At 47.0% G+C, this 22,705-nt stretch overlaps 1 protein-coding gene across 1 annotated transcript in view; it reads left to right on the top strand.

Annotated features, from left to right (window-relative positions):
* The window catches only part of SEC24D (SEC24 homolog D, COPII component), a 164,588-nt gene that overhangs the window by 118,602 nt on the left and 23,281 nt on the right, over window positions 1-22,705 (top strand). Inside the window, exons 15-17 of the mRNA XM_075350122.1 lie at window positions 4,889-5,059; window positions 6,394-6,490; window positions 15,561-15,706. Of these exons, the coding sequence (XP_075206237.1) occupies window positions 4,889-5,059; window positions 6,394-6,490; window positions 15,561-15,706 (414 nt within the window). The remainder of the gene's footprint in view (window positions 1-4,888; window positions 5,060-6,393; window positions 6,491-15,560; window positions 15,707-22,705) is intronic.

Genomic DNA, 22,705 nt, shown 5'->3' with positions numbered 1-22,705 from the left:
GAGGGTCATGTTGGAGGTAGTGCAGCAAGAAAGCACTCATGTGTCTTGCGCAGCCATGCGGACCAAGTCCACGCTGTGTTTGTGGCATAGAGGTGCTAACCGTTCTTTCTTCCTCTGACATCTCCCCCCAACCTCTTTCAACTGAAATTTGACCAAGGTCTCCCTCATCCGCTGAGTCTTCCATGTCCATGGACAGTTCGTCCTCCGTTTCTTCATGTTCTCCTGCACCTTCCTCAACATTTCGCCTGCTACCATGCGCCCTTGTTGATCCCTGTCCCCCATGGTCCCATGCCTGCTGCGTTGGTGACGATGAACGTCTGGACCTTGGTGATGTTGTTGTCCCTTGCGCATATGAATCCTCCTGTAGTTCCTCCCCTTCCTGTTGTCCCACCCCCTGACTCCGAATAGTGTTTAGCGTGTGCTCCAGCATGTAAATGACTGGAATTGTCATGCTGATAATGGCATTGTCAGCGCTAAACATATTCGTCGCCAAGTTGAAACTGTGCAGAAGGGTGCATAGGTCCTTGATCTGAGACCACTCCATCAGGGTGATCTGCCCCACCTCTGCATCTCGTTGGCCCAGGCTTTACGTCATGACGTATTGCACCAGGGCTCGGCGGTGCTGCCACAGTCGCTGTAACATGTGGAGAGTCGAATTCCAGCGTGTCGCCACATCGCATTTCAGGCGATGAACCAGCAGGCCGAAAGACTTCTGGAGCGATGCAAGTAGCTCAGCTGCGGCGGTTGAACGGCGGAAGTGAGCAGACAGTTTTCGTGCCCTGGTCAGAAGGCCATCTAGGCCGGGATAGTGTGTTAAAAATTGCTGGACAACAAGGTTCAACACGTGAGCCATATAAGGTACGTGTGTCACCTTGCCCAGGCGAAGGGCCGCACCCGGGTTTGCAGCATTGTCGCACACGGCCTTACCAGCCTGCAGGTTGAGTGGAGACAACCATTTATTAAACTCGGACCGCAGAGCTGACCACAACTCCTCAGCTGTGTGACTCTTATTCCCAAGACATGTCAAGCTAAAGACCGCCTGATGCCGTTGCGCTCTGCTGCCAGCATAGTAATGAGGGGTGCGTGATTCCTTCTGCGCAGTGAGAACGCTGGTGGCCTGACCAGGCAGGCTTGGGGCGGAGGTGGAGGACACAGATGAGGTGGAGGAGGCAGAAGCAGTGGCGGAACTTGGACAGACAGAGGATTGACACACAAGTCGTGGGGACGGCAAGACTTGTGCAGCAGACCCTTCACCATCTATCACCATAGTTACCCAGTGCCCAGTCAGCAACATGTAACGTCCCTGTCCATGCTTACTGGTCCAAGTATCGATGGTGAAATGCACCCGTTCACACACAGAGTTTCTCAAGGAAGCGGTGATGTTGTGTGCGACATGCTGGTGTAGCGCGGGCACACCTTTCTTATAGAAGTAGTGGCGATTGGGCATCTGGTACTGGGGCACAGCGACAGACATAAGGTCTCTAAAATCCTGTGTGTCCACCAGGCGGAAAGGCAGCATTTCGGTAGCCAAGAGCTTACAGAGGGATAAAGTCAACCTCTTAGCTTTGTCATGGGTCGCAGGAAATGGCGTTTTATTTGTCCACATCTGAGGGACAGAGATCTGGCTGCTGTGTGTTGACGGTGTTGAGTAGGGTGTCCCTGGAAAAATGCAGGTTTGTGAGGAAAGTGCAGGCGGAGACATGATGTTGCCTTCATCCAACGTTGGTGCTATCGATGTTTGAGAGAGCTGTACACAATCACTTGTTTCCCCTTCCAAACCAACTGACGACCTACCAAGCAAACTGCCTGTTGCGGTTACAGTGGTGGAAGTTGTGCGTGGAAAACCAGGTGTGACAGCTGTCCCCACAGTCCTAGAAGATGACGAGCGCGCGGATGCACTGGAAGGGGCAGGCGGTGGATGGTTGGCTCCGCTAGGCCGCATTGCAGCACGGTGAGCTTCCCACTGGGACATATGATATTTATTCATGTGACGATTCATGGAAGAAGTTGTCAAACTGCTGAGGTTTTGACCTCTACTAACAGAATCACGACAAATTTTACAGATCACATAATTTGGGCGATCTTTTTCTATGTCAAAAAAGGACCAGGCTAGGCAAGGCTTAGAGGGCATGCGACCTGCTGAGCCCCCCCCGACTAGTGCTCAGAGGCAGAGTGGTGGCTGATGATGCAGTTGTAGACGTGCTACCAGTGTTCCGACTCTGTCCAGGAAGGCGCAAGGTAACTTCGTCGTCGGTTGCATCCTCCTCCACCGCGTCTGTTGACCTCCTCGAGTGCCTGACTGTGGGTTGACAGTAGGTGGGATCTAGAACTTCCTCATCAATTGTTGTGTTTGCACTCCCATCACCCTCAGACCGAGCCTCTTCTTGCCCTGACCGAATATTTAAGTTATCATCCCAATCTGGTATCTGCGTCTCATCGTCATCAGTATGTTCCTAATTGTCTATAACCACAGGTGTTACAGTTTGTGACAAAGGGTCAACATTATGCTCAGAAACTTGGTCCTCACGGCCTGAATCAGAGTCACAAAGGTTCTGGGCATCACTGCAGACCATTTCATGGTCTGTACTCACTGTAGCTTGGGAGCAGACTTCTGATTCCCAGGCTGTAGTGTGACTGAACAGCTCTGCAGACTCAGCCATCTCAGTTCCACCATACTGTGCAGGGTGGATGGAGACTTCAGAGCTGGGAGAAAGCAAGTTTGATTGGGATGACAACTCAGAGGACTGGTGTTTTTTGGATGCGGTAGTTGAGGTGGCGGAGAGGGCACTTGTTGGACCACTTGAGATCCATTCAAGCATTTTCCTTTTTTGGCCATCATCTACCTTTGTTCCAGTTGTTCGTGTCCGTAAAAAAGGGAGCACATCAGATTGTCCACGGTAAGTAGTAGACATCTTACTTTTGCTGGTAGATGGTCTATCTTCAGCAGATGTTAATGGAGCTTTGCCACCTTCCCCACGGACAAACTCTTTTTTTCCTTTTCCACCACGCCTCTTCCCCTTTCCACCAGCATCTGTCATTTTGCCACTCATGTTGATTGCGACAAGATTGTGCACTTAAAATGTGGTAGTAAAAATTGAGAGGTGGTGTAGATTGCAGCGGTGGTCTAGCTTTATTAACAGCAGAATAAACAACAATAATTATCCCTGACAATGCAACTACGGCCCTTAAACTGGCAGCATAGTTTGCTAGTATAATGGCTTAGTAACAATGAGCTTGGATGTTCAATGCAGACGCGCTGCAAATATCTTTGCACTAGTGGGACAATACAGAAGTCCAACAGCCACGTTTAGGATGCCACTAAGTTCACTCAGTGTTTGCTAGTATAATGGCTTAGTAAGAATGAGTTGGAGTGTGCAATGCAGGCAGACGTGCTGCAAATATCTATGCACTAGTGGGACAATACAGAAGTCGAACAGCCACGTTTAGGATGCCACTAAGTTTCCTCAGTGTTTGCTAGTATAATGGCTTAGTAACAATGAGTTTGAGTGTGCAAAGGGCAGGAGGGTACAGTGGCAGGGTTGTGGGTCTCTGGGTAAAGGAAAGGAAGCCTGCCTTTCTATCCCTCCTAATGGGGAAATGCAGCGAGGAAATCCCTGACCTTAGCAACACAGACGCTGTCATCTTGTGTAGCTGTTAAACTCTGTTTTCACGGACCTGTCACCTATGGCTCTGACCCTGCCGGTATTAGCCCTTAAAAGGACTGATAGAAACTTCTATCCCTATTCTGTACAGCGCTGTGTATGGAGCGTACACAGCAGTATCGGAGATAGGAGCTGCGTCAGTGATGACTGACACCAAGGGCGCAGAAGGCAGATAATGGCGTGCTGGAGGAAAATGTCCGTTTTTATAATGCAGGGACATGTGACATGGACATCCTATCACACATGCCGTTGCTTCTCTGGCTAAAAGTCCACTTGGCTGTGTGTGTCTGGGATTGGCTGACATGCTGGCCCGCCCCACTACACGCGCGCGCTTAGGGAAGGAAGACAAGGGAAAAAAAAAAAATTTTGCATTATCCAAACAGCAGTGATCTGAATGCGCTGTTCCCGCATACTATACACTGAAATTTCATAATAGTGTGAGTCACAGAGTGACTTACACTATTACAGCGGAAAGCCAGCTAGGAATTAGCTGGTTTTTTTTGCTGCTAGACCCGTTCTCGAACGTATCTAGAACTATCGAGCTTTAGCAAAAAGCTCGAGTTCTAGTTCGATCTAGAACAGCCACCAAAATCACTCGAGCCGCGAACTGGAGAACCGCAAACCGCGCTCAACTCTAGTTAAGAGCTCCAAGATCCACCCGCAGCTGTTAGAGGCACTTGATGGCTGATTAAGTTTTTTTTAAATATGTAAATGAGCTTTTAAAATCTATGGGCCGGACATAAATATCTCAGAGATTCTGCCTCCAGAGCGCATGTTAAATGAATATTGGTGTTAGTATGGTAAGATTTGTAGATCAGGAGGGAGAGTGGGCTGTCAGCCATTACATATCCCACACTAGTAATGTAAGCCACTTCATTCAAAATAAGCATTGGAGGCAGATTCTCGAGGAGATCTATGGTCGGTTCATAGATCTAAGCTCATTTTCATATTAAGGAAAATGTGTATTTGTCTTGAATAAGTCATTGGGTCGCAAATATCAATTTATTTTATCCGACTTTCTTTGACCTGCGTGACCGTATAGACAGTGTATGAGGGCTGATCTTACTGCCAGATTTCATTGAGGTCAGTGAGGTAAAGCCTCCCTGGTGTGTGCCTGACCCTGCAAAATCACGTGGCCATTGACCCCTGCGGCCACCTGAACTGTCTGATCTCACCCTTTCAAATTATGTTGATATATCATTATTTTTTTCCTTTCTCAAATCTAGACTCTCTTCCTGCCTCAATGTAATGCATATGAAAGCCTGGCCAAGGATTGTGTGACAAGTGGGTGCTGTGTTGACCTCTTCCTATTTCCTAACCAGTATATTGATGTGGCGTCAATGGGTCTGGTAACCATGCTGACTGGAGGAACACTTTACAAGTATAATCATTTCCAGGTAAAACCATTGCTCATTGTATAGAATATTATGGAGTAAACATTCCCTCCTAAAGTAAGAGTGATAGAAGTCATTCAGCCGTCGTCCTATGTCAGGCTGCTAGATATGGTACTTTACTGTTTTTACACTTTTTTCTGTTTGTGGGAAAGCTAGGTTACAGCTGTACTACATTTTGGAGTGTCTATACCATCTAGGTATGCTGTTTTATTGGGCTTTGATCACATGTTGATGCCAAGTTATGTCCATTTTGGAAAAATGTGATATGAAAGAGCAACATGGCGGTAACATGTGAACATGGACTTAGGCGGGCTTTGCACGCTGCGACATCACAAGCCGATGCTGCGATGTCGAGCGCGATAGTCCCCACCCCCGTCGCAGCTGCGATATCTAGTGATAGCATTTTTCGCTACGCCAGCTTCACATGCATTCACCTGTCCTGCGACGTCGCTCTGGCCGGCGAACCGCCTCCTTCCTAAGGGGGCGGGCCGTGCGGCATCACAGCGACGTCACACGGCAGGCGGCCAATAGCAACGGAGGGGCGGAGATGAGCAGGATGTAACATCCCGCCCACCTCCTGGATATGTTAAGGATTTGAAAAATACATGGCAGGCCAGGTTATGGAGCGTAAAAAAGAAGCACAGTGGACATGAGGTTTCTATAAATCCCATCCACTGTGCTGGAACTGGAAGACATTGCATTTTTGACACAGCAAAAATATGCAGGGTAAAAAACTCATCAAAATCTCATCGTGGGTGTCCAGCATAATAGGGATGTCTATAGGAAATAGGTGGGAGAGATGGTATACATGGACCATACTACATTTTACCACAGGTATGTGTGATGCACAGTGTCTGGCGTATGGTGACCCCATACTATTAGATCAGGCGGGCTGCCCAGCACTATGTAAGTGCACCCCACAGGGACGATGTGCTGCTGAAGACAATCATTCATAAATAAGCTTAAAAATAATTTCACCCAACAATCAAATGTTTTGCTCATTCATCTGGTGATTGGCAGCCTGTCTACGTTGCCCTATAATTGGGAATGCGCGTTCCTAGCAAAGCTTGTTCCTGATAATTATACAGTGTAAATGAATCCTCAGACCAGACAGTCTAAAGATTCATGAAATGTATCCAGTATAAGCCACTTTAATAAGCCTGGCTGTATAGTAGAAGTTTGCATGTCTTAAGAAATGTGCCCGTCTGTATGTGAAGGGTTAATCGGAGACCTTGAGGCTGCAGTTACATTCCTGTAAGTAAGTTGTGTTTTGCTGCCATCTACTGGATAGAGTGTGCACGTGTCTGTGATGTAAGCCTTTCTCTGTGCTGATCTAGGTACATACTGATGGACAGCACTTTATAAACGATCTCAGGAAGGATATTGAAAAGCGAATAGGATTTGATGCCATCATGCGAGTGCGCACAAGTACAGGTAACACTTCATTCTAAAATATTAAAACTGCCATCTTTATGGACAGGTTTTCATGAACTTCTTATATTATTTATTTATTATTTATTATATGTGTAAGTTTTGTAAAAGCTGCATATTGTACTATATTCAGTGCCTTGAAAAAGTATTCATATCTCATGAACGTTTCCATGTTTTGTTTTTTTTCATATTACTGTTACAAACTTTAATGTATGTTATTGGGATTGTATGTGAGATCACACTAAGTAGAAAGTATATGTGAAGTGTAAACGAAATGATACATGGTTTTCTATATATTTTACACATATAAATCTACAGTCATATGAAAAAGTTTGGGCACCCCTATTAATGTTAACCTTTTTTCTTTATAACAATTTGGGTTTTTGCTACAGCTATTTCAGTTTCATATATCTAATAACTGATGGACTGAGCAATATTTCTGGATTGAAATGAGGTTTATTGTACTAACAGAAAATGTGCAATCCGCATTTAAACAAAATTTGACCGGTGCAAAAGTATGGGCATCTCAACATAAAAGTGACATTAATATTTTGTAGATCCTCCTTTTGCAAAAATAACAGCCTCTAGTCGCTTCCTGTAGCTTTTTATGAGTTCCTGGATGAAGGTATATTTGACCATTCCTGTTTACAAAACAATTCCAGGTCAGTTAAGTTTGATGGTCGCCGAGCATGGACAGCACGCTTCAAATCATCCCACAGATTTTCAATCATATTCAGGTCTGGGGACTGGGATGGCCATTCCAGAACATTGTAATTGTTCCTCTGCATGAATGCCTGAGTAGATTTGGAGCGGTGTTTTGGATCATTGTCTTGCTGAAATATCCATCCCCTGCGTAACTTCAACTTCGTCACTGATTCTTGCACATTATTGTCAAGAATCTGCTGATACTGAGTTGAATCCATGCGACCCTCAACTTTAACAAAATTCCCAGTGCCGGCATTGGCCACACAGCCCCAAAGCATGATGGAACCTACACCAAATTTTACTGTGGGTAGTAAGTGCTTTTCTTGGAATGCCGTGTTTTTTTGCCTCCATGCATAACGCCTTTTTGTATGACCAAACAACTCAATCTTTGTTTCATCAGTCCACAGGGCCTTCTTCCAAAATGTAACTGGCTTGTCCAAATGTGCTTTTGCATACCTCAGGCGACTCTGTTTGTGGCGTGCTTGCAGAAACGGCTTCTTTTGCATCACTCTCCCATACAGCTTCTTTTTGTGCAAAGTGCGCTGTATTGTTGACCGATGCACATTGACACCATCTGCAGAAGTCTTTGGAGGTGGTCTGTGGATTATCCTTGACTGTTCTCACCATTTTTCTTCTCTGCCTTTCTGATATTTCTCTTGGCCTGCCACTTCTGGGCTTAACAAGAACTGTACCTGTGTTCTTCCATTTCCTTACTATGTTCCTCACAGTGAAAACTGACAGTTTAAATCTCTGAGACAACTTTTTGTATCCTTCCCCTGAACAACTATGTTGAATAATCTTTGTTTTCAGATCATTTGAGAGTTGTTTTGAGGAGCCCATGATGCCACTCTTCATAGGAGATTCAAATAGGAGAACAACTTGCAAGTGGCCACCTTAAATACCTTTTCTCATGATTGGATACACCTGCCTATGAAGTTCAAAGCTCCATGACGTTACAAAACCAATTTAGTGCATTAGTAAGTCAGTAAAAAGTAGTTAGGAGTGTTCTAATCAAGAAATTGATAAGGGTGCCCATACTTTTGCACCGGTCAAATTTTGTTTAAATGTGGATTGCACATTTTCTGTTAGTACAATAAACCTCATTTCAATCCAGAAATATTACTCAGTCCATCAGTTATTAGATATATGAAACTGAAATAGCTGTTGCAAAAACCCAAATTGTTATCAAGAAAAAAGGTTAACCTTAATAGGGGTGCCCAAACTTTTTCATATGACTGTAAAAATTGTGACTTGCATTTGTATTCAGCCCCCTCAGTCAATACTTTGTAGGACCACCTTTCGCTTAAATTACTACTACAAGTCTTTTGGGGTATGTCTCTATTAGCTTTGCACATCTAGAGGATGACATTTTTGTACATTCTTCTCTGTAAAATAGCTCTAGCTCAGCGAGATTGGATGGAGGCGTCTGTGAGCAGATTCTCAAAAAGATTTAGGTCTAGACTGTGACTGGGCCAATCTAAACCATCAATTGTAGCTCTACCAGTATGTTTAGGGTCAGTGTCCTGCTGGAAGGTGAACCTTCAATTCAGTCTCAAGTTTTATGTAGCCTCTACCTAGTTTTCCTCCAGGATTGCCTTGTATTTAGCTCCATTCATCTTCCCATCAACTCTGACCAGCTTCACTGTCCCTGCTGAAGAAAAGCATTTCCACAGTATGATGCTGATACCACTGCTTTACTCTTATCCACAACTTTATCTCTGGCCTGTCTGGTGTGTTCCTTGGTTTTCATGATGTTGTTTGATACCTAATGTTCTCAAACAAACCTCTGAGGCCTTCACAAAACAGCAGTAGTTATACTGAGAATAAATTACACACAGGCGGACTCAATTTTTAATTATGTGACTTCTGGAGGCAATTGGTCACTTAGGATTTTATTTAGGAATATACGACTACAGGGGAGAATACAAATGCATGTCACAATTTTCAGATTTATATTTTTTATATTTTGAAAACCATGTATCATTTCATTGACACTTCATAAATCCTTTCTACTTAGTATTGACGTATCACTTAAATCCTAATAAAATACATTTATCTTTGTACGTTTGTCAGTATAACTTGAAAAAATGTGGAAAAGTTCATGCGGTATGAATACTTTTTCAAGGCACTAAATAATGACTATTCTAATTATTGTGATTGTAATGGATACAAAATGCATCAGTCTGGTAAGGGTCAGGTTGTGTTTTGTTAAATAACCTAAAAACATTGCCTTTCATTCCTAAAAAAAAAAATGACCTGTCACAATCCAATTTATTGCTCTCCGCACAGAGGTCAAGGGCTGCAGATTGGACAAAATTACATGAATTTGCATCAGTTTCTCAATCCATTTTTCACTTGCCATCGACTTTGATATATAAAATAAGCATACATAACATTTCTAATGTCACAGCTGCACCGCAGACTTTGTAGCAGAAGCACAAAGAGCCATATTTATCAAAAGTGGCTGCATTTTAGTCAATTGGCTCTTGGCTAATGTATTGACATATGTTTCCACAATTTTATAATCACATGTGCCTTCTTTGATAAATGTTTGCCAACATATATTGTTGCCTGCCATTAACTTTCTCACTGGCTTTAATATCAGCACTTTTTATACACCACAGCCCCTTTCTCTTATGTTACATTTTATAAAGTAGCGTGTTTGTAAATGTGAATAAGCAACAAGCAGCACTTACACAAATTGATATGCATGTCTAAAGGAGGGTTGTATATTTATGGCATGACCATAGAATATAACATAAATGTTTAGTAGATGGGAGTCCCACCAATGGGACCTTTATCCACCAGTGATGTGGAACTCCTATACAAATGAATGAGAATGTCACTACTTCTCCACTGAAAGCAGCACACATTATGTCACTGTTCTTTGGGGTAGCTGCAGGTTCAGTGGTATAATTTGTGGAACAACTTGTAAATGGAAATACACCTTTAACAGGAACAACAACAGACGAAGTGGAGGAAAGCTTGACACGCCCAATGGAATAGGTCACCACACATCCATGGAGTGCAACGATATGAAGTCCGCCAGGTGGACTATAACTTGAATAAGAGGAAAAAATATCGGCACATCCAACGTAAAATAATTTCTTTCTTTATTTACACATGATATTAAAAAAGTCCATCCATATTCAGAAGACCCTGACGCGTTACCGACACAAAAGAGCGTCCTTGACGCTCTTTTGCGTTGGAAACGCGTCGGGTCTTCTGAATATGGATGGACTTTTTTAATACCATGTGAAAATAAAGAAAAATTATTTTACGTTGGATGTGCCGATATTTTTTCCTCTTTAACAGGAATCTATCCCCAGATTTCTCCCCTATAAGCCGCGGCCACCACCAGTAAGCCCTTATGTACAGCATTATAGAATACTGTATATAGGCGCCCAGGACGCTCTGTATAACATAAAAAACATCTTTTATTATACTCACCTGCGTGGTGCTCCGGTCTGATGTGCGTTGCTGCTCTCGGTCTGGCACTTCTATCCTGTGCAGTCGCCGTCCTCCTTCCCTGCCCTGTGTGAATGATGCGTCCTATGTCATCCACTCAGAATCCACCATTGTGCTCTTGTGCATGTATGTGCACTTCTCTATACCCTGCTGAGGGCAGAGCAAAGTTCTGTAATACGAAGGCACAGGGAAAGGTCAAAGACCGCCTGTGCATGTGCACTACAATACTTTGATCTACCCTCAGCAGAGCAGAGAGAAGTGCGCGTGTGCAGGAAAGCAATGGAGGACTCTGTGTGGATGACATAGGACGTGTCGTCCACATAGGGCAGGGAAGGAGGACGGCGAATGAAACAAGAAAGGAGGTGCCGGACCGAGAGCAGCGACACCCATCGGACCAGACCGCCCACAGGAGAGTATAATAAAAGCTGTTTTTTTTATGTTATACAGAGCGGCCTGGGCTCTTATATACAGTATTCTAAACTGCTGTATATAAGAGCTTAGTGGTGGTGGCCGTAGTTTATAGGGGACAAACCTGGTGACAGGTTCCCTTTAAGTATCATGGCATTGGATAATTGGCAATGTATTTCATGCACATATAGTGAAGAGAAGTACTTACATGGCATGGTGCCACCTGGTGTTCAAATTGTACAGTAATGAGCATGTCCACTTACCGTAATATGCTGTGTGCTGGTGGACATACTCATACTCAGTCACGCCTCCTACAGACAATGTTACGCATTCCCCTATTCACTGCAGGGTAGCTTTGATTGGTAAAGATGGACTTCAATAATGTCCTGTTTAATATTATGTAGGAATACTTCCACAGGAGTTCTAGGGTTCTACATTCATTCTGACATGGATGTTCATTAATTATAGTAGTGTCATCATGTCTTTACGAGTTACTAGCATCCGCAGTTTGTACTGTGGAATTTGGTGACTGATCCTCTTTAAAGGGGACCTGTCAGGTGCAATATGCACCCAGAACCACGAAGAGTTCAGGGTGCCTATTGCTAATCCCTGCCTATCTGTCCCTGTATACACAAGCTCAATAGCAATCAGCAGCCAAACTCATTGCATGATGATTATCAAATGTTGATGTAAAACATAAATAGTATCCGATTAGCATGCAAAAATAGTGGACCTGGGAAGAATCGCAGCACAAACATGAACCAGAGAAGAAAGAATTGCGATAGAACATCCATGTATTAAACCAGTGAATTACTTTATTTAAACAGGTGAACAGTGATAACGTGTTGTACAGACAAACAAGCAGGGGGCGCACAATCCAAGAAGGTAAACCCAATGTGTGGATAACAAGAGTACAGTATTAGGCCCTGTGCGCACTTGCCGGTTTTTGCCGCAGATTTCCTGCGGTTTTCCTGCATGTTTCACTGCATGAAATGGTCATAACATCTCTGCAGTGATTCACCAGCAAATCCTATGGGAAAAAAATGCTGTGCGCACTATGCGAATTTTGATAGCTGAATATTTTGGTGCGGGATTCCCGCAGCGAAAACAATTGCATGTCACTTCTTTTCCGCAGGTAGCTGCGGGATTTCACTCCATTGACTCCAATGTAATCGTTAAATCTTGCAGGGAATAATGCAGGTAGCAAATTCTGTGCGGTTCATTGTGTTTTCCTGCGTTATTCCCTGCGGTAGTTTGCGGTTTCGGGACATAATGTTCATCACTGCCTGCGGTTTGCAGGGAAGTGATGTCATTATGACAGGAAGAAGAAGCGGAGCAGAGTAAACACACATCACAGACACAGACAGACATAGAACACACACACATCACACTCACACACAGACATAGAATGCACATAGAAATCAAACATACATATTACAAAAAAAATAGCATGTGCGCCGCCGTATTTCTACCGTCCAGCCAGGTAAGCACACAGCGGCGGCCCGGTATTCTCAGGCTGGGGAGGGCGAGGGCCAGGGTTAATGCTTCCCCCCTCCCGCAGCCGAGAATATCAGCCCGCAGCTGTCCCGGGACTGTCGCATCCATTATGCGGCAGTCCCGGAGTGTCCCCGGCTCTTCCCGATTGCCATGATGCGGTGGCAATTCGGGGTAATAACGAGTTAATGGCAGCGCATCACTGCCACTAAGTCCAGGCTTAATCATGGCAGCGTTTATGAGACAGTTTACATGATTAACCCGTAAGTAAAGTGAATAAACAGACACACCGAAAAATCCTTTATTTTAAATAAAAGACAAAAAAAACCCTCTTTCACCCCCTTTATTAACCCCCCAACACACAGCTCCGGCGTAAATCCACCGAGGTCCCACGATGCTTGCAGACTGATCCAGCCGCGTCTGACACTGTACTGAATGCAGCCTCGTAACGAGCCTGCAGAGCTAATTACAGGTCATTTCTCACGCTCGGTAATGTTGACACACTACCACTCGGGAGAACTGCAGCGTGTCGATTGTTGATTGATCTGTCCTCTATCTATCTATCCCTCTATCCCTCTATCTATCTATCTATCTATCTATCCCTCTATCTATTCTTCTATCTGTCTATTTATCTATTTATCTATCTATCTACTATCTATCTCAGAAGGAAATTACTTTTTTTGTTTTCTTTTTTCAATGTGCTTTATTGCATTGAATGCATTAAAACACATGTACTAACCCGCGGCAATAACGTGGTAAAACCGAAGCAAACCGCATGCTTTTTTGACATTATATTAAAGGCATGATATGTCCCTTTACACACACACATAGTCCGACAATTAAATTAATGAAAATCATTAATTTAACGTTATTTTATACATAGATATTAGAACACAGTTATTTTAATAATATTAGATATTTCGTGTATGATTTTATTCAAGATATTTGTTTTCATTTTTTCCTTTTTTTTCCAAAGTGTTTGAATGTTTAAACTTTATTTAGCATTGTATTTGTAGTCAAAACGCATCTGACTTTAAGCAATGAAAAAACATGTAAATCGCGGCAAAACGCGGTAAAAACGCAAGCGTATTTATAGCGTTTTTGTGGTCACAACCAAATTTGACAAAGACAATTTTTGCCAGAGGATGCGTTTAGAACTGCAAGTAACTCAACGCAAAGTGCGCACATAGCCTTAAACTAAAAGAATCCCCTTCTGCAGCTCCTGGACTGCATTTTATAAAGGTTCATGTTGCTACTGGCCCCCCTTTCAGACCTAAATAACAACTTTGAAAAATATTACCTTTTGGTATGGTAATGAGGTTTGCTGGCCCGGTGGGCGGGCTGTAATTCGTCCGTTATCCCCCCTCCTGCCGCTGTTCACCGTCCCCCAGTTTTCATTTACATAGATGAGTGCTCTCGAAGTCTCTCGCATGCGCAGTGGCACTATCGCGAGACTGAGCACTGTTTTCAAATCGCGAGCGCCGGTGATGTTATTGCGCAAGCGCGAGATTATGGGCGGGTACTTGGATGACGCTGGTGATGACATTGTCCGGATGACCGGCAGGAGGGGGGATAACGGTCGAAATACAGCCCACCCACCGGGCCAGCAAACCTCATTACCGTACCAAAGGTAATATTTTATAAAGTTGTTATTTAGGTCTGAAAGGGGGGCCAGTAGCAAGATGAACCTTTATAGAATGCAGCCCATGAGCCGCAGAAGGGGATTCTTTTAGTTTAATAGTGAAAATTCTGGTGACAGGTTCCCTTTAAGACCGGCTTAAGACTGGTTGTTTTATATATTGGGGTACATTACACCATGTGCTTATCCATTTAATACTCTTGTTATCCACACATTGGGTTTACCTTCTTGGATTGTGCGCCCCCTGCTTGTTTGTCTGTGCAACACGTTATCACTGTTCACCTGTTTAAATAAAGTAATTCACTTGTTTAATACATGGGTGTTCTATCACAATTCTTTCTTCTTTGGTTCACCTGTATACACTAGCATAGATAAAGAGATCGTTAGAAAAAGTATTTCTAAAGATCTTATATCGTATGCTAATGAGCGAGGGGCCTAGTCCCCTGGGTGTTAGTTCCCCTGAGTCGGCTCCATTAGCGTGTTAGTACACCCCTGTGCGCGTGCTAACATGCTAATGAATGTGCAGCGTCAGAGAAGGATCTCACTCACCTCTACGGCTGCCATCTACGCCTGAAGATTTCGGCTCAGTGCGCATGACCCCGGAAGTTCCGGTCATGCGCACTATAAAGCTGGGTGTACTCATCCTGGCTTCAAACTGAAGTAGTGCGCATGACCGAAACTCCGGGGTCATGTGCACTGAGCCGAAATCCAACATCGGGCAGCGATGGCGGCGGAGAGGTGAGTGATGCTGCACATGCATTAGCATGTTAGCACGCCCACAAGGGTGTACTAACATGCTAATGGAGCCGACTAGCTAGGGGAACTAACGCCCAGGGGACTAGTAGGGTTTTTTATGTGTATTTGATGTGTACCTGTGCTATGCGGTTGCTCATACTATATATAGGGTGCTATGTGAGGGTTCATATAGTATATACAGGGCTATGTGGGGGCGCATAGTGTATATATGGAGCTGTGTGGGGGATATTAAAGTATATAGGGGGCTTTAATAGGACTCATACTGTATATAAAAGGCCCTGTGGGGCTCTTACTGTATATAGGGAGCTATAAGAGGGCTCATACAGAATATAGGAGGCTCTGAGGGTCATACTGTATATAAGGGACTATGTGGGGGCTCATACTGTATATATGGTGCTATGTGAAGGTCATACTGTATATAGGGGACCATGTGGGGGCTCATAGTGTTTGTATGGGGCTGTCTTCGGCTCATACTGTATATAGGGAGCTATGTGGGGGCTCATACTATATAAAATTAGTAACCCACCTCTGTATTAAACCATCATACTCTGTTCTGCTAAGACTCATTAGTGAAGCACCTAAATTTGCATTTCTTGTTCTCAGGCTTCAGAGCCACAGATTTCTTTGGTGCTGTGTGTATGAACAACACGACGGACATAGAGATGGCTGCGGTGGACTCCGACAAAGCGGTGACTGTAGAATTTAAGCATGATGACAAACTCAGTGAAGATGTTGGAGCATTGATTCAGGTATTCTTAATCAAAAGCTATTATCGCTGAAAGACACTTTTTCCCCATTTACCTTTATAAATCATTATATTCAGAAAGATGGCACAGGGTTAAATATAACAAGGCAAACAACTCTTTCCTTACACCAATGGTGGAGAATGTCTATAACTGCCTGTTGTGGGGTCACATAGCTCAGGAAGCATATGAATCTAGACTGAGCCACCTCCAACCACTAATAGTAAACTGGTGCAATGATTATAATTAACCTTTTAATTACCGCTAAGATGCTTTCATTAAGGCCTAAGACACACGGCATGAAAATCGGTTTTATCGCATTCCATTCGGACCAATATTAGCCTATGTGTCAGCACCCATGAGCAATTATTTTCTCAGCCCTAATCGGACCGAGAACAGTCGCAGCATGCTGCGGGTGCAATGCGATCCTTTTTTCTCTCGCACTCATTCAAGTCTATGGGGCGAGAGAAAAATCTCACTGCACTCGCATTACACCGGTGTAATGTGAGTGCAGAGCGAGGATGGCAATGGCCGGCTACGGAGGAGAGAGGAAGATAAATCCCTCCCCTCTGTAGCGCCTGCCCTCCCCTCCTCAGAGTCGGCCCTCCCCTCCTCAGCGCTGGCCCGCCCCCCGCAGCTGTGGTCCGATCACATGATCGGACCTCAGTCGCAATGACACTCGCATGACACTCGGCTCCTGCTGTGCTGCCATTGTGAGCCGAGTGTCATGCGAGGATCGCAGTAGTCCCCGTGTGGCCCCGGCCTAAGAGGTTTAATTGTACATTGCCACTTTACAGTGACGCTTTACAGTTAGATTGCACTGAAAGCATCATTAAAATTGCCATGCCCTCACTGTTATCTTATAGCTGGAAACATCAGAAAGAACTGTGATAGGCATTTCACAGGTGTGATTGCTGTAATAAGCCCATCACAGCGGTCACATCATGGCTAATACCAAATATCTGCCTACATTTTCCTGCAGTTCACTGCTTCACCTCTCACTTGTGATTAGGAGTGAAAAAAACTGCAAAAGGAACTGTCAATTCTGAAAAAAGAATTGTCACCTGTAGCAAAAGAAAACAAACAAGAGTAAACAGCTTATTATAATAAATGTTACATTTTTTTGACCCTAACCATGGGTAGGTGTAGAGTGAGGTTCAGCGTCCATTAGCCCTAATACAGTTTTAGGGTTATGTTCATGGCAACGGTTTAAAAACTATTTGTCCTAATAGCTTTCCTGCATAACAGTTACATTTAAGGCAACTGGTCTCCTCCAGAAACGATTTTATCCTGCAAATCTAGTGTTCAAATGCAGGTAAATACCGTTTATCCTCCCTGCAGCCGCTCATTTCCAGTCATCAGTGAGGTGCTTATGTGGCGCCCCTGACCTGGTCAGGCACCACTGAGTACTGCACCCATGCTGGGGACAGTACAATACAGGTAATCCAGAAGGCTGACCGGGGTGTGGAGCACAGGCGCATAGTGACCAGGTCTCACACATGTACCCATGAGAGGACCCCTGGGGATCCCAGGAGGGGGCAAGCCTTCACCTTCACTGGAATAGTGGAGGGGGTAGAGCCTCCATCTCCTCTCAAGGGGTGTGGTGGAGAGTCTGGTTGCTAGGTGGCGTAGGCAAGAACAGGAGAGGAGGGGCAGTGAGCCAGTTCAGTGTAGAGTCCAGGGAGCTCAAGTGAGGAGCAGATCCCTGGAGCTGTGCAATCTGACAGCGTCCGCGCAGTGGCTACTGACGGGGGAGAACGGTCAACTAGGAGTGCTGCCTGAAAGCCAGCTTCAGCTAGGGAGTGCAACGGAGTGGGAAGTAAGGAGACTGCTAGAGAGTACCAGGCCCAACCGGGCGGCAGATCCCGAAGCGGGGATAGATTCAACTTTCTTCTGCTAAACCTGCCGGTGTGGGGCTCTTAAAGCCCACACCACAACACTACAAAAGCCGCAGCCACGTAACCACAAGTTAGGGCCCATAGGTCATAGGAGGCAAGAGGCTGGAGTGGCCTGGTCCGGGGAACAAGCACACGGCGAAACAAGAAGGGGAGAGAGGCTTGGAGCATCTTCCCTGGGTGACCCCCATAGGGACTCAAAGTCGGGGTTACCCCAAACCACCAAGGGCTAAGGAAGGCGAGTCAGTAGTCACCCTCATAAAGTCAGCCTGAAGGATACCTGGTTCCACCTGGTTCATCCCAGCTACGCCCGGGCTACTCACCCTGCCATCAAATGTGAGTAAAAACCCTGAAAGACACTCTGCCTGTGTGGTCATTCTGCGACTTGTAGTACTACAAACCTACACCGGGCCCTGGGGCTTGCCTCACTCTCAGGAGGCTACTACATCCGACTGCACCCACCATCAGCCCCAGGCGTCCCCTAACCTGCAGTGGCGGTCCCCACTGACCGCAATACTGAGAGTGGCGTCACGATCAAACAAGAAGATTTCCTACCAGTGACGGAGATCCAGCAACGTGGAGTCCCTGAAGGTAATGCACCGACACCGACACAGCACCTGCGGGGCTTCACATCTGGCGTCACGAACAGGATAAGGACTAGACCTGTTCAGACAGGTGACCATGTGCCTGGGCGGTCCGCTTGAAAAATTGGAAGCGCCGCCATATTGCCACCATGAAAAGCGCGCTGAAAAACAACAGCAGCCCGCGCTGGAAGAAGTTACCGCCCACGAAGAGGTGTGGCTACCCAGAGCTCCCCTGCAGGGTTCTGACCTTGCCGGCTATGAGAGCGGAAGCGTCCAGAAACGGCGGGAGAGAAGGGAAGCCACAAACCTGCTGCTGCGGAGAGCAGAAATGGAATCCAGACGCGGATACCCAGAACCAGGCTCTGCTGCCTGGTGGTGCCGGGAGCTTGCCCTCTTCTGTGATCAGCTGGAGGCCAGGATTATGCGACGGCTCTATGAGGAACGCAAGGAGCTCCTGGAGATGGCTGCAGCGGTCCGGACCTATGAGGAGAGAGCCGCGCGGAGCCTGCCGGATCGAGCGGCGACGACGATTCAGACCCCGATGGGTGAGTCCGGTGTTGCCCCGGCTAGAACAAGAGCCCCGACCCTAGCTGCTACGACCGCGGTCCCAGAGGAGGCGCCCGGTGCGGCGACGCTGAGTGAGGCCGCAGCCACGCTAGGTGCGGCCCGCCAAGCCCAGGCCGCTGCAGCGATGCCCCGCCTGTCCCGCAGGGCTCCGACCACCACGGCAGTGCTCATCCGTGCTGCAGGTGTGACGCTGACCCAGGCTGCCACCCTGCTAAACCCGGTCCGCCAAGACCCCAACGCAGCAGCGACGCTCGTCCGCGCCGCAAGTGATATGCTGAACCAGGCCGCAGCCCCGCCGGGTGCGGCCCGCCAAGCTCCGATCACTGCAGCGACGCCCGGCTCAGCCTGCACGGACCCCATCGAGGCTGCGACGCCAAGGGAGACCGCGGCTGCAGTGTCCAGTCCGGCCCGCCAGGAACCGGCCGCGACAGAAACGCCAATCCAGGCCGCCGCCATACAGGGCGCGGCCCGCCAAGACCAGGCCGCCGCCATGCCAGGCGCGGCCCGCCAAGACCAGGCCGCCGCCATACAGGGCGCGGCCCGCCAAGAAGAGATTACCTCGCCATTTACCCCGGCCTGCAAGGCCAGAGCAGACACCGCTCCCCAGTCCACAGAGGTCCCTGCTAGGAAGACCCTGATAGGAGAGGACCCCGAATACTGGAAGCTGAAGGCTGACCTAGAGGCCCAGTTCCCACAAGAGATGGTGGATCGGTACCTGCTCCCTCCGTATACCCCCAAGGAGATTCAGGCAACCCCTGCAGCTGCGCCGGAGAGTCCACCGCCTGGGCCAGCTGAAGAACACTCATCCCCAACGCTGCCACAACCAGGGTGCAGCGAAGAACTAAGGGGGAGGGGAGGCCAGGAAGCTGAGGGGCTGACTCCGACTCCAGTGCCACCAGCAGTGGACCCATACCCAGAGCCAGAGATGCTGCCCTATTCTCGCTGGGATGAGGAAGACTTGACACCGTCAGCAGATGAAGATCAACCCAAAGACCTCACCTGGGAGCCCACAGGCATGAATCCAGCCCGCAAGACACGGCGCAGCAGAACACAGGTTGCTCCAGCACCACAATCCCCAGAGCAGAGAGAAGTCACGGTCAGAGACCTGGAGGAGAAAAGGTGCCTAAGAAGGTCCAAAGCCCAGGCCAGAGGACCCCTGTGTTATGGCGTAGTGGAAGATTTCAACTTGAAAAGTGGTTATGGATTCATTGTAGCCCCTGGCATCAAGGAGGGGATATTTGTTAACAGGAGAGATGTAAGCGCTCATCTGCCTAGAGGACACCCTGGCAGAAATCTAAAGATGGGAGACTCAGTTCAGTTCACCATGCATCAAGGCGAAAGGGGATTGTATGCCCTGGACGTAGCGTTATGTCCCAGCAAACCTTACAGCCATCCCATGCTACAAGAAAGACAAGAAAGACAAGAAAGACAAGAAAGACAAGAAAGAAAAGACAGAGATAAAGAACCAGATGTAGAAACAGACGAAGACCAAGAACGGAAAGATAAAGATCCTACAGATGAAACAACCAAAGATAAAGATCCTACAGATGAAACAACCACGGACGACGACGGAGAGCAAGAAAGTCACAGGTGCCGGTGCCCTACATGCCCACGCCCTGGTGAAATGGAGGAGTAGAGTAGAGAGAAGTCAAGAAATACAGCAAGTTACCAGTTGAAGTTTTGACAAGTTGAAAAGTTTGCAACGTTATTGTTTAAGAATGTGCCCACAAAAACTATTGTGAGAAATAAACTTTAAGGCTATGAACTTGCTATAGCCACAAACTCTCGCAGTGTAAATAGTTACACCAGTGGCACCACCACCAGGGCCAGCCTGTTTAGGGGCTTGGCTCGTCTGCAACCAGGGGGGCCCGTCCGTAGAAAAGGGCCTTGGCTCACCTGCGACCAGAGAGCACGCCTGTTTATGGGGCCTTGGCTCACCACCACAAAGAGGGTACCTGGTCAGCACCAACTGTGGAGGCCGCCTCTGCATCCTGCCAGAAGAGGCTGACGGCGCGGATCCACCAGGCCAGGTATACCCTGAAACCACCAGCCCATGAAAGCCGCCTCTACATCCTGCCAGAAGTGGCTGAAGTCGCGGCCAACGGGAGAGGAAGATTGGAGGAAAGGTCTGGGGAAACGGATGGCCCAGACCTGGTTACCAACAGGACCGGTGACCTGCCTCCTGAGAGGGTTTTGGGTGGGTTAACGGACTTGTGGGTGGAGGGTGGTGATGTCTGATACCTGGTGGTTTTAAAAATGTTTTACATGTTTTAATGTCTTATGCATTTTAAAATGTTGTCTTGCAGCCCGAGGACGTGCTGGTGATAACTAAGGGGGAATGTGGCGCCCCTGACCTGGTCAGGCACCACTGAGTACTGCACCCATGCTGGGGACAGTACAATACAGGTAATCCAGAAGGCTGACCGGGGTGTGGAGCACAGGCGCATAGTGACCAGGTCTCACACATGTACCCATGAGAGGACCCCTGGGGATCCCAGGAGGGGGCAAGCCTTCACCTTCACTGGAATAGAGGAGGGGGTAGAGCCTCCATCTCCTCTCAAGGGGTGTGGTGGAGAGTCTGGTTGCTAGGTGGCGTAGGCAAGAACAGGAGAGGAGGGGCAGTGAGCCAGTTCAGTGTAGAGTCCAGGGAGCTCAAGTGAGGAGCAGATCCCTGGAGCTGTGCAATCTGACAGCGTCCGCGCAGTGGCTACTGACGGGGGAGAACGGTCAACTAGGAGTGCTGCCTGAAAGCCAGCTTCAGCTAGGGAGTGCAACGGAGTGGGAAGTAAGGAGACTGCTAGAGAGTACCAGGCCCAACCGGGCGGCAGATCCCGAAGCGGGGATAGATTCAACTTTCTTCTGCTAAACCTGCCGGTGTGGGGCTCTTAAAGCCCACACCACAACACTACAAAAGCCGCAGCCACGTAACCACAAGTTAGGGCCCATAGGTCATAGGAGGCAAGAGGCTGGAGTGGCCTGGTCCGGGGAACAAGCACACGGCGAAACAAGAAGGGGAGAGAGGCTTGGAGCATCTTCCCTGGGTGACCCCCATAGGGACTCAAAGTCGGGGTTACCCCAAACCACCAAGGGCTAAGGAAGGCGAGTCAGTAGTCACCCTCATAAAGTCAGCCTGAAGGATACCTGGTTCCACCTGGTTCATCCCAGCTACGCCCGGGCTACTCACCCTGCCATCAAATGTGAGTAAAAACCCTGAAAGACACTCTGCCTGTGTGGTCATTCTGCGACTTGTAGTACTACAAACCTACACCGGGCCCTGGGGCTTGCCTCACTCTCAGGAGGCTACTACATCCGACTGCACCCACCATCAGCCCCAGGCGTCCCCTAACCTGCAGTGGCGGTCCCCACTGACCGCAATACTGAGAGTGGCGTCACGATCAAACAAGAAGATTTCCTACCAGTGACGGAGATCCAGCAACGTGGAGTCCCTGAAGGTAATGCACCGACACCGACACAGCACCTGCGGGGCTTCACACTTAGATTAGTGGGTGCAGCTGTTCTGGCACAATAATCATGGATGTTGTAAATTTTGCCCCATACAATTTTTAATTTTTTATTTTTTTTTCGAATGAGCTAGTACAAATAATTTGTAGACCACAGTTTTCTATGTGAGGCATTTTCTTTGACACGAGAGCCCACATGCCATTAGGTAAGGATTGTGATTCCCACAATTTTCCTTGTAATTAAAAGATTTATAGTATAGTTTGTGTTCATGAGTATGATGAAAACAAAAGCTGTTCACCAATGCCTACTGGCTGGCATATGCTACCCATGCTTATCCTAGTTTTTTCCTGTAGTTTACAAATATCAATCATGCAGAAAGCCTCCCAAGAAGCATTGCAAGGTACTGTCACCTACACAAAAGAAGACCAGTTATTTTCACACTAAATTACATGTTTATAAAAACTTACAATCTTGACTTGGATGTGAGTTTGCACGCA

Source organism: Anomaloglossus baeobatrachus, chromosome 1 (assembly GCF_048569485.1).
Source record: "Anomaloglossus baeobatrachus isolate aAnoBae1 chromosome 1, aAnoBae1.hap1, whole genome shotgun sequence".
In the NCBI taxonomy this organism is placed as follows: Eukaryota; Metazoa; Chordata; class Amphibia; order Anura; family Aromobatidae; genus Anomaloglossus; species Anomaloglossus baeobatrachus.
This window is presented reverse-complemented; position numbering and strand designations above follow the sequence as displayed.